Source organism: Bombyx mandarina, chromosome 15 (assembly GCF_030267445.1).
Source record: "Bombyx mandarina strain Sakado chromosome 15, ASM3026744v2".
Taxonomy (NCBI): domain Eukaryota; kingdom Metazoa; phylum Arthropoda; class Insecta; order Lepidoptera; family Bombycidae; genus Bombyx; species Bombyx mandarina.
Window position 1 is genome coordinate 16,805,557 of NC_143221.1, and position 18,306 is coordinate 16,823,862.

At 36.1% G+C, this 18,306-nt stretch overlaps 1 protein-coding gene across 2 annotated transcripts in view; it reads left to right on the forward strand.

Moving 5' to 3' along the window:
* LOC114247204 (neuroligin-4, Y-linked-like) overlaps positions 1 to 18,306 on the forward strand; it is a 65,682-nt gene that overhangs the window by 38,480 nt on the left and 8,896 nt on the right. The window contains exons 2-7 of one of the 2 annotated variants that reach the window (XM_028180091.2): positions 7,431 to 8,108; positions 8,413 to 8,630; positions 9,929 to 10,078; positions 14,814 to 15,014; positions 15,559 to 16,054; positions 16,265 to 16,355. In XM_028180091.2, the coding sequence (XP_028035892.2) occupies positions 7,507 to 8,108; positions 8,413 to 8,630; positions 9,929 to 10,078; positions 14,814 to 15,014; positions 15,559 to 16,054; positions 16,265 to 16,355 (1,758 nt within the window). In that variant the 5' untranslated portion in view covers positions 7,431 to 7,506. The remainder of the gene's footprint in view (positions 1 to 7,430; positions 8,109 to 8,412; positions 8,631 to 9,928; positions 10,079 to 14,813; positions 15,015 to 15,558; positions 16,055 to 16,264; positions 16,356 to 18,306) is intronic. The other variant, XM_028180092.2, reaches the window with a different exon arrangement.

An 18,306-nucleotide genomic window follows, 5' to 3' on the forward strand; every position in this document is an offset into this window, starting at 1 on the left:
TTTAATAATAAGGTATTATTCACTTAGTCAGTTATTCATGTTTTTGAATTTTCATTTGTTTGTATTTATTTATTTTTACTTGTTATGAAATTATTCTTTGAAACCACTTAGTAGATTGTACCTATACAAAGTAGTCGTAATTGGTACAGCTATACAATTTAACCTGAAACAAAATGGAATCATATTGAATCTTAGATAGTTTTACTTGTTTAACATAATATCCCTTTCCATCCGTAAATATTTTTACGTGACAACATTTCTAATAACTACGTCGCCTAGATAATTTTACTTGATTAATTTCAATGGTTACTTTTGGCGCTTAGTTATGTTTACCCGTAAACAAAATATATTTTTTTGTCGCTAAGGAATTGCGCGAGTTTAAATACGTCGTGTGGGTATGCGCAACTAGTCGCGTACCACGTTTTGGCGGGCTGGTAAAATGTGACATTCGTAAGCTGGGCGTCGCTTAGTAAAGTCGTTTGTCACATTATTTGCATTTTGTTCCCATGAGGGAGATGTGAACCACCAAATAAGACCAAAGAAACGACTATAGATTCCGTAAAAAGATTTATCAAAAGTTTACAGAGTCGTCGTGGCCTAAAGGATAAGGCGTCCGGTGCATTCGTATGTAGCGATGCACCGGTGTTCGAATCCCGCAGACGGGTACCAATTTTTGGAATGAAATACGTACTTAACAAATGTTCACGATTGACTTCCCCGATGATCGTTCTCGTCGAACCCGTTGCTCGCGACGAAGGGTTCGGCGAGTAAATTAACCCACAGACACAGCCCACTGAGTTTCTCGCCGGATCTTCTCAGTGGGTCGCGTTTCCGATCCGGTGGTAGATTCTGCGTAGCACTGCTCTTGCTAGGGCCAGTGTTAGCAACATCATCAGGTTTGAGTCCCGTGAGCTCACCTACTAGTTAAAGTTACGCTGATACATCTTGTGAGTCTGCACGGGTAGGTACCATCACCCTACCTATTTCTGCCGTGAAGCAGTAATGGGTTTCGGTTTGAAGGGTGGGGCAGCCGTTGTAACTATACTGAAAACTTAAAACTCATATCTCAAGGTGGGTGGTGACATTTACGTTGTAGATGTCTATGGGCTCCAGTAACTACTTAACACCAGCTAGGTTGTGAGCTCGTCCACCCAACTGAGCACTAAAAATAAAAAAAATACCAGCGGTACTTTCGCATTACTATCGTCAAAATTCGAGCAAAGTTTACCTTTCTGAAGAAATTAGAAATATCTCCAACCTATACAAACTATACAAAAAGCACAACACAATATTGTAAGCGAGAGAATTTTTCGTAAAATATTCTTAGATAATTTCAACATCGGATTTCATGTACCTATAAAAGTCAAGTGTTTAAAGCGTCTTTCTTCACTACGAAAAAAATGAAAAATCTCGAAAAACAAAGAGAAAAGCAATAACATGAAACAGAAAAAGAAGAAATCTATACCCGTTTTAGAGCCCACAAAAATATACACCGAGATGATCCGTCATCTCATATGCTAGTTTTGGAAAAAGTACTCAACACGCCTTTTGCACAATCTATGCTTTTGTATTATGCTCGTAGTAGGAAACTAGCCGTATATAATTTTTGTGTTTATGAAACGGAACTCGTAATGTTTTTGGTTACTACTGGGATGAGAGTAATGGCTAGCGTGGCGCCAATGAGATTGCAACTATTTTACATAAATATATTCAGTCCATTGATGCTAGAAGAAACGTTACGCGATAACTTCTCTATTGCGACTGTTGTCCAAGCCAAAACCGTAACCATACGGTATTAGCAATGTTGCATTATTCAAATAAACTTTCTTTTGACGGGACACACTTACATGTCGATACCATGCCATTGTAGAGAATCGATCAAAAAATACAACTGTTTACGCATCATCACAATGGTTTACAATATTTTCAACAGCTAGGCAAGATTCATCGCCTTTTCAGGTTTAAAGACTGAGCTATGAAGATTTTTATAAATGGGATAGTATTAGTGATAAGTACTTCAAAGGCAACCAAACCGGGAAAATAAGCAAGATCCGTGTTATGACTTTCAAAAAATACAAGCAAAGCGTTAAATACAAAACATCTATGAATGCTTCTGCATCATCTTTTGATGTCGAAGTTCAGCCTAAAATCAAGTTATCACTGACATCTTGTTATAGGTCTCAGTTACCCATATCAAAAGCCAAATATGATGATTTGCTCAAACTTTGCACTGACAAAGTCATTCCTAATTGTCTTAAACAAGAGTTTCTGAGCATTCCACGTGCACGACATTGCACAATATTGAAGATTGTGATTGATTAACAAAAAATAACAAGATCTCATGTCGCATATATATCGTATGCCTTTAGAGACTGATTATATTAGGTACAATAGTGTTGTTAGGTTTGGTTATGTTCAATAGCAGAATACAATTTATTATTGCTTTTGTTGTTGATTTACTCTGAAAACTAGAGCTTTTATGAGTTTTAATAATTCTCTATTGTTTTTAAGACTGATGAGGCAATAACTAGATTTTGGTATTATATTGGAATACACTACAATGTGTTATGGTTTCTTTATTTAATATTGGCAAAATATTGTATAAAATATAATAGTAATAGCGTGATTTTGTTACAAAAAAATATATCCCTATTGTTTTTTACAATAAATGTTTATTCATAAACGTCTCGCTCTTTTGGTTTCGCTCTTTTGCATGATTTACCATAGTAATTTATTACATTTTAGTTCAATTCTTTACAATTTCTACATGCATAAAATAATGGAATAGTATTTAGATACATTTACTCGATTTGTTGTGAACTATGGGATCACTTTAGTCCAATATACCCAAAACGAAACTGTAAGCTGTGCGAATTTGTCTAACTTTACATGTTACTGAAAATCTTTCAACGATAGCTCATATTGTTTTACATGTTACTCCAAATCTTTCAATGCTGGCTTAGATAATTTTACTTGTGACGAGAAACCTTTTATATAAAATTCAGATAATTTTACCTGTTTATCAAATTATGGGCTATATATATAAGCGACAATAACTGCTATATACACAAATGATAGGCAATAGCCTTTAAGTATATTCGATGGGCAAAAAAAAACTATTTCTAGGTCTATTAAAATAATTTCGATCCTACAGTTAGATTCGTTAAAATAATTTTTTTTTCAGAAATTTCATCTTTAAATTGCTCTACTGTAAAGTTCACGCATTGTCGCTTAGTCATGTTTGCCTTTCAAGCGTCGATTTGATTTATACGAATTCCCTTGAATGTTATGTTACACGAGGTAATATGGGAACACGGAAAGTTTTAGGGAAATTTCTGGTAAATGCTCGTGGGGGAATTCGCTTTATAAACTCTGCTTTCGTGCTGACCACGTCGGTCTGAGATGATTTTTATGAGACATTTGAAATAGTTGATAAGTTTGGAAATATACAATTTTGTTTTAAAACCGCAACCGTCATCAGGCCTCAATTTAGGATTCCCTGTGCTACGCCGTTCGGATTTTTGATAATCCCATTCTCACGGATCGTTTGGAAGCTCTGGGTCTGCGGAGGGACTTCGGTTCCCTCTCTATTTTGTACCGTATGTTCCATGGGGAGTGCTCTGAGGAATTGTTCGAAATGATACCGGCATCTCGTTTTTACCATCGCACCGCCCGCCACCGGAGTAGAGTTCATCCATACTACCTGGAGCCACTGCGGTCATCCACAGTGCGTTTCCAGAGGTATTTTTTGCCACGTACCATCCGGCTATGGAATGAGCTCCCCTCCACGGTGTTTCCCGAGCGCTATGACATGTCCTTCTTCAAACGAGGCGGCTAGGTTCTACCCCTGGCATTGCTGAAGTCCAATGGCGACGGCAACCACTCACCATCAGGTGGGCCGTATGCTCGTCTGCCTACAAGGGCAATAAAAAAAAAAAGCATTATATATATCGCAAAATATGTCGAATTATTATTTTTATGTTTGTCGTATCACTCTTGTCAGAGCGGTCGTGGTCGTCCAGTCAGTATCATTGCTGTGGTCAGATGTTATAGGCCTAACGAGTAATCTCCACTTTTCCGGTATGTACACTCATGCAAATAACCGCTAACTAATGATTATATCTAAGTTAAATTGTAAAGGTTACAAATTTGGTATTTTTATGTTAACCAAACACAGCTTTTTAGTGATGGTAGGACGTCTTGTGAGTCCGCACGGGTAAGTACAGCCACCCTGCCTATTTCTGCCGTGAAGCAGTAATGCGTTTCGGTTTGAAGGATGACGCAGTCGTTGTACTATTAAAACTGAGACCTTAGAACTCTTGTCTTAAGGTTGGTGGCGGCATTTACGATGTAGATGTCAAAGGGCTCCGCAACCATTCCAATATCAGATGGACTGTGAGCTTGTTTAAGCAAAAAAAGAAATAATGAAATCATACAATGTGATGTGCATGTCGAAATAGGTCGTATATTTTTGTTGTTGGTTGAAAGGTGATCAAGCTAAAGGTAAATCCTAAGAATTAATAATTAGTTAATCATAGAGAAAATGCCACACGCATCCTCAGAAACGATTTGTAAGTTTTTGTTACAGAATGTAATTTTAACATTTTTTATTACCGCCAATTAATCAAACAGTATCTAAATTTCTAATTTCACGTAATCCGCTGACTTGTGGCAACAACGCCTACTCCATTCGACGAAATAATCCGGATTATATAATTATTTTCACTGAGCCACAATTTGTGTTTAAAATTAATGTTATATTATTTCGGGCTATCGTTGCTATTTTGTTTGGATGTTATGGGAAAGCTTCAAGTATTGGACTAGGTGGTAGAAGAGCTCTTACAGCTTCGTTCTATTTCTTCGAAGAAACGTCACTTGTACCAGTTGGAAGGTAAGAGAAAATATCAAAGGAATCAAAATTTCGGTTTAAGATAAGAAGAAGATATAGAAGAAGTCCAAGGCAACAGTGCTTATTGGCCAGGCTGAGCCCTGTAAGCTCCACTTCGGTGAATCTAGTATAACCCTTCGAGGTTATATAATATATTATAGGTAGTAAAAAAGAAAAAAAAAGGGGATGCTTGTGATTGTTGATGTGTCCATTACTACGTACGCTAAAATCGTAATTACTTTTGATTTTTTTATCAACAGACGGATGATTCTATACCCTATATAATGTCATAGAGCTTCCTGACAGCCTTGAAATAAATGGATTGTTTTAAATTCAATCAGACTTTAATTCATCAGAACGTCAATCCGATTTTCCGTTAAGGGACATGATGTATTATTTTTGTATTAGTATCAATGATATTGAATAACAATTGTCACACCCTTCGAATCAGTTTCAAGCCATGTGGAAGAAGCCATGTGATCTAATAATAACTACTATCGTACCTTTGTCATTTGAGTACTCACTTAAAGCTATGTCATAGTTTGAATCTTGAGGAAAATAATAGAATGTCAAAGTTTACATTCTTAATGTTGTTACGTGCTGGGGTTCGGGATAAATGAAAATTGTACCAAAGTACAAATTAAAACTCTATTAAATACTTAGAATGCTTAAGGAACACTTTAAAATTCTCAATTTACTTCTTCCGCTTCGCTTCAGGTGACCCGTTCGTTGTTTTGCTTCGAATAGAACCGATTACTAACTGCCTTCGTGTCATCTCTGCAACACTTTTATAGTCGGTATGACAAGACTACTATTATCGAGAATATTTCCGATAGGAAGACTCGTTTCAATATGTTCTTCCGCTATTCGATAATAGATGGCGATACACTTCTCGAGCGTTCTCGATATTACTAGTTCTTTTGAAATTCATTTCTGCTATTCGACGTTAGATGGCGTTGCTTTTACCGTCGTAACAATATGAAGATAGTATCATTTTTACTGGTGGTAGGACGTCTTGGAAGTCCGTAAGGCCAGGTACCACCACCCCGCCTATTTCTGCTGTGAAACAGTAATGTGTTTCGGTTTGAAGGGTGGGACAGCCGTTGTAACTATACTTGAGATCTTAGAACTTATATCTCAAGGTGGGTGATGCATTTGCGTTGTAGATGTCTATGGGCTCCAGTATCCACTTAACACCGGGTGGGCTGTAAACTCATCCACCCATCTTAGCAATAAAAAATAAAAAATAAGCTACAGTGGTTATCGAAGCTCATTCCGCTCTATCCACTTGAAGGCCAAGTCTTCATTGTATTGCATAATTGCTATCCATTCCATCGAACCGAAATTTATAATTACTTACTAGCCGCAGAGCTCGCTTTCCTCTTCCGTTCTATTTGGGGACTGGTAGCAGTAGGTGATAGTAAGCAAACCATATTTATTGTTTACGTAACAGATTAATACTAATTAAAATGCATTAAACGTAATTTATTAACTGTACGAATTATTATATTTCGGAGCTTTTGTATCAAAGCTCTTATCAAATAATGAGATCATTTATCATGATTAATTAATTGTAATCGCTTTATGAACTACTTTAGCAAGAAATTTGACATTCAGATTTAAAGTTATTAGACGTAATCCATACTTGTTAACATCATGAATGCGAATTTTTTTTGTCGTTTCCGCGTCTCTACTAATCATCACATCATCTAGAATTTTTGCATAGACATCAGATAGAGACACAGATAGAGAAAAAGATGCAAGGTTTCTTTTATCCAGAAAAAATACTGTTGTCTGTGAGATAGATCTGTGAGAGCGACTGTGAGATAGATTTTTGTGTAATACTTTTAGTGTACTATCAATACTATCCATTCAACAGCCCTCAAAGATTTAGTCGTATGGTTGCGGCATACGATATGCCCGCTACACCTTTACCATCGAAGCCCTCCCTAACCCAGAACTCCTTCTCATTTATATGCCAAAAGACGCTAAAGTGGAGATGTTGCATCAGGTCAGAAGTATGAATAGACTAACGTGTTTCATAAATATCTTATGAGTTGAACATGCCTTCCGAGTGGATCAACACAGATATAACTAGAAGAAGTTTTAGAATGTTGAAATGAAGTAACCAACCAAATGGGATTATAATGAAATAGGCTCAAACAGGAGCTGGAATACATAATGAGCGATCCAAAGTTCCCACCAAAGAGTTTTTGTGAGAGTTCTCATTGGAGATAATAAGTTGTGACATTACATTAGCAAGCTAGATTTTGCAGCTGATAATGTCTGCAGGTATTATGAGGAGGAGGAGGAAACCCCTCTTTATATACCAGATTCATATATTATTAAAATATAAGATTATAATTAATTTAAATATAACATATACTATATTAGTTTATAATAAAAATACTAAGTAAGTGGTTTATCGGTAAATTTGATATAAGCTTCAATTTATGTCTGAACCAGAACTAGCTGCATGATTATTAAAAATATTGTTATCTTTGCAATAATAACCATTAAAGTGTTGCTTCGTTTGTTACAGGTTCAATTCACCGAATGCGAATAAGGAGTATCACCTAAAAACTAACTGCAAAACAAAAATGATAACATGATGAAATATGTTCCAAAAAAAATTCGATGAGAACGAAATCGAAGATCATAGCACTAGTATGAACTGTCATGAACGACAAACAATTCTAAATGGATACAAAACAAAAAATCCTTCACAGAAAACAATACATATAAATTTCTATTGTATAATAGTCATAACTTTTTTATCCCTAAAAACGGTTAATTCTAACACAACAAATATGAATCGACATCATACGAATGTTATCAAAAACATTATAACGAAAATGCAAAACGATCAACCAAGCGATGAAAACTATGACGATCATGATCGAGAACACGACCCCATAGATTATGCCAAAGTCAATTTCGATCACAATCCATTTTTCAATAGTGAAGATTTCCTACAAAAATTCTACAATAGCGATAACAGTGCATATAGTAATTACGATGACTATAAAAAGTACTACTTAAACCCGTCGAATCCTATTCCTAAATCTAAAGTGAAATTTAAAATAAGCAGTAGGATAGTACAAACTAAATATGGGAAATTACAGGGCATAGTATTGGCTATGGACGAACATAGATATTTGAGTCCTCTTGAAGTGTTCTTAGGTGTACCGTACGCTACTCCACCCGTTGGATCTAACAGGTGAGATATAATAAGAATTAAGCTAAGATTTAACAAGTAACTGTATCGATTCTTTTTTTTTAAGTTATAATATTTTTTATTTTAAGTAAATCACGTGCCTCTCAAATATTTCATCCCCTTTTTCATGAATCTGTGATACAAATCTACCATTTATGAATGAACATGAATAAAAATTCATATTATTCCACCATAAAACGTGGAAATGTACTGTTTTAGAGCTCCAATATAAGAATTAAATAAGAAATCAGTAATTTACTTAATCTTCTATTAATTTTTACTTAATCTTTGTATTTTATTGATTTAGATTCAGTCCAACAAGAACTCCATCACCTTGGGACGGCGTCAGGGTATCAGATAGGCCAGGTCCAGCCTGTCCCCAGACGCTACCAGATATTGAAGATGAAAGGACGATATTAGAGAAGATGCCTAAAGGCAGATTAGAATATTTGAAAAGACTGATGCCTTATCTTAAGAATCAAAGCGAGGATTGCTTATATTTAAACATTTTTGCTCCTCTACAAAGTAAGTTTTTTTATTGGAAAAAATTTAAAGTGATTTTAATTTTGTTCAAAATCTTCAATCAAATAGGCATTCGGCAGCAAAGCTCTTTGGAACTCACGTCCTTTGGTGATGAAAATAAATTAGTAGCCTTCAATAGTACCGCTAAAAACGACGCAGAACAAAATATTCAATTCACACAAAAACGATGAATTAACGCTAGTACGAGTATGTCATAGACAATTTTGGTTTTTTTTTGTTGCCCTTGTAGGCAGACGAGCATACGGCCCGGCCCACCTGATGGTGAGTGGTCACCGTCGCCCATGGACTTCAGCAATGCCAGGGGCAGAGCCAAGCCGCTACCTACCGTTGAGTACTCTCCACAAGCCTCGGTTGAAGAAGGACAAGTCACAGCGCTCGGGAAACACCAGGGTTGTCATAAGTAGACTTTTTTATCGACTTGTAGGAACTCGATGTCTTGCACGAATAATTTTCCGTTTACATTTTGATAATAATTATTAAGATAAAGGTAAATTATTCTACAAGCAGAAGATTAAATTTTAATACTTTCCTATACTAAAAAAATCTCCAGGATGAGTAAATTCACTTATTTAAAAATAAATATGTACGTTCTCTTTCCTGCAATACCAAATTTCATTCGTTCGTCGAATAATTCGTGTTTCTCGTTTTATTTGAGGAGACGGAAAATTTATTTCGACGAGAAGAAAAGCTACGTGAAATTTCTTTGTGAAATTTGTCTTACACTTAAATCAATTTTCTTCGAGCTTGCCGAAACAGTAGAATTTCTCTATAAGTTCCATCTATTTAAATGTTTTTTCGAAGGCTGAATTTAGGATGGCGCGATGCTCTGTGAATATCAACTTAATTTTTTTTTTTTGTTACAATTATGTGAACGTTCTATTGTTTATAGACTCTAGTATTTATTTAATACTGCTTAGGACACGGGCGTGTTTGCCCAACTCAGCTAAATCGACTATATCGCTAGAAAGCACACACGTACTATGTACGCTTCGCTCATCCAAAGTTCACAGTGTATGTAGCCTCAAACTCAAAAGTCAAACTGTTCGCTTGGCTACTTCGACAGCACCATAATAAAAGGTAGTAATAAAGTGAAGGGTAGTCCTTCCTGGTAAATTACGTATTTACTTTGCTCTTGCAATTAAAAAATAATGGTAAAGTTTTACCATTAGGTGGCTGATGAAAAGCAGACGAGCACACCATTGGAAGTCCAAACTAGAAGTTCTTAGTGTTAATATTGAATATATTGTATCCACAATACTGAAGTTCAAATTCTATTGCAGTGGACGAAACTAAACTAGAATTGCCTGTACTAGTGTATATTCATGGAGAAAGTTATTCTTGGAGCTCGAGTCATCCTTACGACGGAGCTGTCCTGGCCAGCTACACTGACCTCATCGTAGTGACACTTAATTTCCGATTAGGGGTCTTAGGTAAGTAGTTTTACATGCACACAACTTTGTCGAACCCATCAAAACGTGATCGTAAAATTTAATCAAAATGTTTGCATTGGTAGCAAGGCATTAATTAGCTTGCACATACAAGTTCCACTATTCTCCATATGTATGTTAACAAAACAATTATGTTTTACTGTTTAAAGGGTAAAACAGTAATTGCAACTTGTATTAAAGCTCTGTCATATGGAACGTAGAAGCCCCGATTACTTTTGAGCGGGGTTAATGGCATATTGAGGTTAAAAGGTCAAGGGTACGAATCCCCAAGAGATGGCTAGATTAAGTATGGTAACTATTAGGCAGACAGCTCTCTATAAAGTGGCAGGGAAGCAGTAATGCGTTTCGGTTTGAGGGCGGACAGCCGTTGTACTGTTACAAGTGAGACTTTAGAGCTAATGTCTCAAGGTGGGTGGTGGTATTTACGTTGTAGACTCAACACAAGGTGGGACGTGAGGTCGTGCGCCCATCTAAGCAATAAATAAAAAATAAGTGGCGGTAATCGATGGAAAGAGAGAGTCATTTAACCCTTATTAAAGTTTTTACGATCCCCAAGAATAAAGGCATAATCCAGGAATATAAGTATGAGGACGTTCATATTATAGGGTCTGTAGACTCTGGTAATCAAACAATGCTTACTGCCAGAAGCCATTTGGGAGATGTTTTTTATTCCAATAGCGCGCCCCCCTAACTTGGATAGAGAAGTTCGTAACGTAAAGATGAAATCGCAAGTCAAACAAGAATTTAAAAAACTACTAGTTCTTTCTCCGAGAGAAATTTAAAATTCAAGAAATGTAAAAGTAAAAACTTTTTTAATGAAAATTAAATAGTCTTTAGCGCAATATTCAAATGTTGATAAAAAAAACGACCTAATCGTCTGTGACCGAGAAAACCATGAAAAACGTAAAATATCCAAAAAGTCAGAAATAGTACAAATTGAATTTTAAAAGTAGTTTTAATTACAAATTATGATGAATAAATCATAAAGCATATCATAAAGTATAATAGTTTCACGATATCTCAATAATAACACATTTTTAATACTTTTTTTTATTTATAAGAGGAATTAAAATTAAGTATCAAAAATATTCAAATTTCGACCTTATTTGTATAATCAGATGAGACAAACGAAGTCAAGTCCTATTTCACCGTGGCTGAGAGGTCAACATCCTTCGTGCTCTAGTTTCAAACATCTCTAATATAATCGAGTTTAGGGCAAAACTTGAGTGGCAAGCTACTGCGGATATAGGGCAAGAAGCAACTAAACAGCTTATGCCGTTAATACAATTTACAAGAGTGTTAGCAAAATATCATAAAGCATCTTGCTTGGTCTGCAGTTTCGTAGTATTTATGGAATATTGTTTTCGAACAATGCGGTCTGTGAACTTTTGGTATCAAATTTGATGGACATATTATGAGTATAATATTATTACCAAATAACAATATATAGCTAAGTTATTACCAAAGTCCAAAGATATCACGAAGTAAAAAGTTGAAATTTCTTGAAATGCGATAGCTTGGCTACTTGGCTATAGGAGCAGAAAAGACACTGGTATCAGTAATTATCCAACTTAAAAAATAAAGCTTAATTAAGGTTTATACTACACAATGTCGTGATGGCAATTTCTATTTTTACTACACGATGCGATACTCCTTCGTGATTGTTGTTTGTGAACAAGTGCTAAGTACGAATTTCCTTAGACATTAATAACCGATCCAATAATGTGGTATAAATAATAATAATATAAATGTTATTATTGGTGTTAGAAGATATTTTTTTAATTTTCCTCAGACTCGTGACGTACGAAGGAATTAAAAATATCGACACTAATTGCCTTTGAAAAGTTAAATGAAAGTAAGATAAAATAATTGAATCCCTTGGGTCGAAAATTTAAGAGTGCGTCCAAAAAACATTGAAATTGTAAATGAATAACGATGAATGGGTAATCAGTACATAGTATAAAACAAAGTTGCTTTCTCTGTCTCTGTCTGTCCGTATGTATGGTTAAATCTTTAAAACTACGCAACGGATTTTGATGTGGTTTTTTTAAAAAGATAGAGTGATTAAAGAGGAAGGTTTATATGTATAATAACATCCATTAAATAGTGGAGCAATCAATAATAAATTACAGTTTCCGAAGCGAAGTGAGGGCGGGTCGCTAGTAAATAAATAAAATACACTTTAAAATCAATGTTTTTTTTTTTTTTTTTTGTCAGGAGGAAATCGCCGGACTTCCGCCCTTTTCTGGGGATACTGGGCGGGGTATGTCAGAGTCGAACTGACTAAAACCTCCTGTCGCTCAACAACCTACGTCCAAACCTCGCATGAGACAGAACTCATGACAAGGCAAAGGGGGGAAAGTGAAGCGTTTAGTGCGGAGCACATCTCCCCCATCACCCTCCCCCTCGGGACGCCGGACTGGCGGTCGTCGGCGCCACGACCACCAGCCCTCTCGGTCGGCAGACTGTCCGAAGCCCGCCTAGATGGCGCCGGTTAGAGTGGGTTACCCAATGTTTTTTATGTCTTGAAATCGTTAATACTTCTACTTAACGTTGAAATTATTCACATTCCACTAAATAAGGTATTTTCCAATCGAATATTCAAACTATTTAATTTTCTCTCACAAAAATGTAGTAAGATCGTCTACAGAGCTATTGAAGCTTCAAACACAAGCTTGCGCTGGCTTTGCTCGTCTTTCATTCCTTTACGGTTCGATTCACTCGAAAGGTGCATTCTGAAAAGAGAATTTAAATGAAAAATATAATTTATTTGTTTGTAAGATACTCTGGTCTGAGAAAACTTTATATGAAAGTGCAGATGCTAGTCGGTCCACTAGTGACTCGCGTATTGCAATCCCACATGGGTATGCTACCACCATTTTGAGTATTTCTATCCTGAAACAGTTATACGCTTCGATTTGGATTGGAGGACGGTGATTAAATACAATTTGCTATGCCTTCGCGTCTCAAGGTGAGTGGTGGTATGGCTATCTTGATGTTAAGCGGCTACCACTTATTAAATCGGAACGTAATTCTTTACTCTAAAACTATCGAGAGACCGAGTACCAGTCCCGCATGGGCTGATAAAATATCCTCTTTTCCGTAAATTTTATTTTAAAATAAAGCAACATACATTTCACGCATTGTCAAACCTGTACACGGATAATTGTATGGAAAACATTTATATTTTTCGAAACTATTCATGCGCCATCTATCGTTCGGTAGCTGAATTCAGTTTTTTCACAATAAAGTGTTCTGGCGTAGAAGACAAAAATACGAATATAGATTCATTTTATTTATGTATATTAGATGAATCCGTTCAGATTCGAAGCGTCCAAAGATCGGCTCCCTTTAATACTATATGAAATCACCGTTGCCGTGTATCTTTTTTTATTTCAACTTAATTTTCACAAACTTCAAGACGTCTGTTTAATTTCAGAATTTGTTCACGCATCAAGAACCGATTTGCAAACTTCGTTTTAAAATATATTATATCCGCAAATAATATCCTTAATATCATATAGATTACTCAGATACAAACAAATATTAATTTTTTTTTTTCGGATCGCTATCAAAGCGCCTATATTAGTTTTTAAACTACACTTTTATCGTTTTCTGGTATTTTTTAAGTTTAGTTGTAAAACTGCAGAGAAAAAAAATTGTTGTCGAATTTTTCTGTCTCTCAAAAGTAAGGAATTTGCACTTCGATTCCTTTACGTTACTGGGATATGTTCGTATTAGAATATCTAACTTGTTGTTTTAGTTTGAAAAGATCATAAAAATTGTACGAGGGTTAACGAAGTGGACGCCTTGGTATAAGTTTTGCTTTTAAGTTTAAATTTGATGAGAATATTGTGAATTCTTTTGACTTTTACTATCGATTCTTTTAGATATGTTCACAAGAACGCTTATTAAGATAACTAGTATTAAAAGAACATCACGATTTAATAAACTCTAATATTTACTAATATGCATCTTACCAATTATACCGATATCATCAAGAATAACAATTTAAGATTTATTGACTTAGAATATGAAAACCTATGAAAATTGTTTTGTTTTGAAATTATGAACTCACCAGATCTTCAGAAATAGGTTTGGTAATAAGCGTTGAATGGCTTCAAGATGTCTGCGTTACGGCTGTCAATAGGTACATAACCACACAAGATAATCTTATCTGAACCACGAAGTAATTGAAACAAAAACACCTTGTCGTGAAATCGGTCCGATATTTTTTTTCTATTGCTTAGATGGGTGGACGAGCTCATAGCCCACCTGGTGTTAGGTGGTTACTGGAGCCCATACACATCTACGACGTAAATGCGCCACCCACCTTGAGCTATAAGTTCTAAGGTCTCAGTATAGTTACAATGGCTACCCACCCTTCAAACCGAAACCCATTACTGCTTCACGACAGAAATAGGCTGAGTGGTGGTACCTACCCGTGCGGACTCACAAGAGGTCCTACCAGTACCAATGACCTCATAACACCAGATAGGTCGTGAGCTTGTCACTCGTCTAAGCAATACAACAAGGTATACAGATGAATACACTTCCCAATTAGAGCTAGGTACGACTATATAACATAATAATATGAAAAACTTATTTTTATGTAGCTCCTTTCTTTTAAACTACCATGGCTTTACGAGTAATTATGTTCTGATTAATTAGTTCTAATAAATTAGTCCTAAGATTCGCTATGAATTTCATTACGCAGGCTTCCTCAACGCTAATCCTGTACCTCACCTCAAAGCTCGAGTGGCGAACTACGGCCTTATGGATCAAATCGCAGCTCTACACTGGGTCCAACAGAATATTGCACTGTTTGGAGGGGATCCAAACAATATTACGCTCATGGGTCACGGATCGGGAGCGGCTTGTATCAATTTCCTCATGATATCACCTACTGTGATGCCAGGTTCGTAACATTATTCAACTTGCCAAAAATAAAGATAATAAATTTTGAGCTTTGTCGTGCCACGTGGACGTTGCTTATACATATTTCTTATTTTTATCACTAACTATAAGTAAAAATGGGCAGTTAAAAAAAATTGGGTAAGTATTTTATTTTTTTACATTTGGACGAGCTCATAGCCCACCTGGTGTTAAGTGGTTACTAGAGCCCATAGACATTTACAACGTAAATGCGCCACCCACCTTGAGATATAAGTTAGAAGGTCTCAGTATAGTTACAATGGCTGCCCCACTCTTCAAGCCTAAACGCATTACTGCTTCACGGCGGAAATAGGCGCGGTGGTGGTACCTACTCGTGCGGACTCACATGAGGTACTACCACCAGTAAATAAGGTATCTCAAGGTGGGTGGCGGCATTTACGTTATAGATGTCTATGGGCTCTGGTAACTACTTAACACCAGGTGGGCTGTGAGCTCTTCCATCTAAGCACCACCTAAGCAATAAATAGAAGAACCAAATGCTTTAATTAGCTTCTTCTTGTCCTCAGGTCTTTTTCACAGAGCAATACTCTTATCAGGCTCCGCGCTCAGCTCGTGGGCTATAGTCGACGATCCTGTCTATTATTCTCTTAAGCTAGCCAAGCATATGAACTGCACCATTCCAGAAGACTTATCGAAAGATCATGAAGTAATCGTGGATTGTTTACGAGAAGCCAGCATAAGAGATTTGTTGGCAGCAGATATATCACCACCGAATTACTTAACCGCCTTCGGGCCTTCAGTGGACGGAGTTGTCATAAAAACGGATTTCGGCAAAGACTTCTTGACCATGTACTCGACAGGAGATTTCCCGAGTTTTGGTCCTCTCAATAATATGAATTTCAACTTTAACGTTCACAAAAAAAGGAGTGATAGCGGTCGAAGATTGTTCCAGAACAAATACGATTTGCTATTTGGAGTTGTGACCAGTGAGGCGCTATGGAAATTTTCGGCTGGTGATGTTCAAAACGGGATAGAACCTGATAAAAGAGATCGCATGTTGAGGTAGGTTAATACTTCGTTGAAAAATATGGTAGATGGTTAATAAACTATTATTATTTGCACGGATGTAATAACCGTAGCCATAATACAATAGACCTTTAAAATTATGGCTCCCGCTGCTGATAATAGCGGTACTAACGCATGCAGATACCAGCTAAATAATTGAATACGTAAAATTTAATGCGTTTATTAAAACAGTGTCTTATGTTGCAGAACGTACGTCAGGAATTCGTATACATACCATTTAAGCGAGATTTTCTACACCATCGTAAATGAATACACTGATTGGGAACGAACGGTAGAGGTTTGTTGTTATTTGACGTAGATATTTCAGAAACTATACGTATTTAACTATGTAATGCTTGTTGAAAAACAATTTATTCATATTATGAAAAAGGTAACGGTTTTGATTAAACAGCTTGTCATCAACACAAACCTAATTCATACCAAAAATTTCCAAACACATTTGTGTTTTGGTAAGTCAGTTCATGTATTTATTAATTCATCATTCATTTATTAATCATTATTTGTTCATGGGTCGATTTAGGCTCTAGGTATGGTATTCGGTCTGGATTTAGGTATGGTATGGATGAGTGATGAGACGAAATGACAATGAGGTTGTTAAGAGAGTTTTAACTATGAGCATAGTGTGTAGGCTTTAGAGGAAGAGGTGGACCCAAAAAAAATGGATGGATTGCGTGAAAAACGATATGTGTAAGAGGAGAGTAAGCGAAGAAATGGTATATGATAGAGGAGAATGGAAGAAGAAAACATGTTGCGCTGACCCCAGGTGACTGGGAAAAGGGCAGGAGAATAATGATAAAGTGGATTTAGGCAATTTTTATAAATTTACTGGAGGAGACCCGCCCTTGCTTCGCTTCGGGAATAGAACTTTATTATTGATCTGAATCCGGTTCTGACAGTAACAAACATAGTAAAAAATAATGTAACAAAAATTCTAATCTTTCCACTTCTTGTATTCATGGTTCACTATTTTGGACGATAATAGTTTACAAATAAAAGATAGATATATGCTGGCACGGGCTTTTTTGTAGGACTATTGAAGATAAGCATTTCGATTTTACACTAGATACGAGTAACTCCAACAGTTTTTTGTGTTGCATGCCAAAATAGCTCGCAGGTGGCAGATTTTTTGCTTCTCATTGAATACTTGACGTTATATTTTGAGTAAATCACTCTATATCTTTATAAATTATAAGCCTATGTATTATTCTGATGTGTAAGCCATATTATTGTACAGTTTCATCAAAATCCATACAGTAGTTTTTTCGTGAAAGCGTAATAAGCATACATCCATACATTCTTACAAACTTTCACGTTTATGATATCAGTATGATCGTAAACTTTTATCAAAAAAGGTTAGGTCAAATTTTATAATTACGTAATGTAGATATAACGACGGAAGGAAAGATCTTCCACCTAGCGGATGACATTGCTCGGTCCAAATGTTGTTGTTCGGAACTTGTATAAATGCAAACTTATTTTGACAATGTCGTAAGCGAGGTTCAGGCATCTGTCAAATATCTTGCGTTGTATGATGGCTACCCGAACACGTAAAAAAAATAAAATTCCTACGTGGCATATAATAATATGGCGTCTGTAAAGTATCCACCAAAATAGTATATAAATCCTTTTCTCTCATATTAAAGAACAATTTAATTTCATTTCGAACCGAATCGAAGCCAAATCCAACCAGTAGGCGCTCCAATCTCTTCAATTTGATTTGGGGATTACTTCTTCAAATATTATTCAGATCTCGTAAAATTAAATGAGGCAAAAATTCCCTTTCGTTTTCTTTTGGGTCGTAATGCAAACTCTAATTTAATGGACTTAAAACTTAATATAATTTGCTTCGGAAGTATAAAAATCTGGGTCAAGAGCTTAAATAATAAAGAGGGAATGACGTGACATGACCGGTCCTTCAGCCAGCTTGTGTACTATCGAAATAGTTCTCGTGGTCTTCGGAAATTGGGTGGATCGTGAACATGCACTCCTCACCATCAGCTAACTGAGCTCAATTACTTTAAAAGTAGTTGGCTTAGACTGCAATTGAGTCAAAGGCGGACTGCCATTACTTTGGATGCGTCTTAAATTTGGCTGAGCACACACTCTTGTTTTATCCATACGGGAGAAGCGGTATCATGCACCATCTTATTTACTTAAGGAGGTCGTGAAAGAGTAAAAAATAACCTATTAACGTCGAGTTGGCGGTCAGGATAGATCTTTAGCCTAAC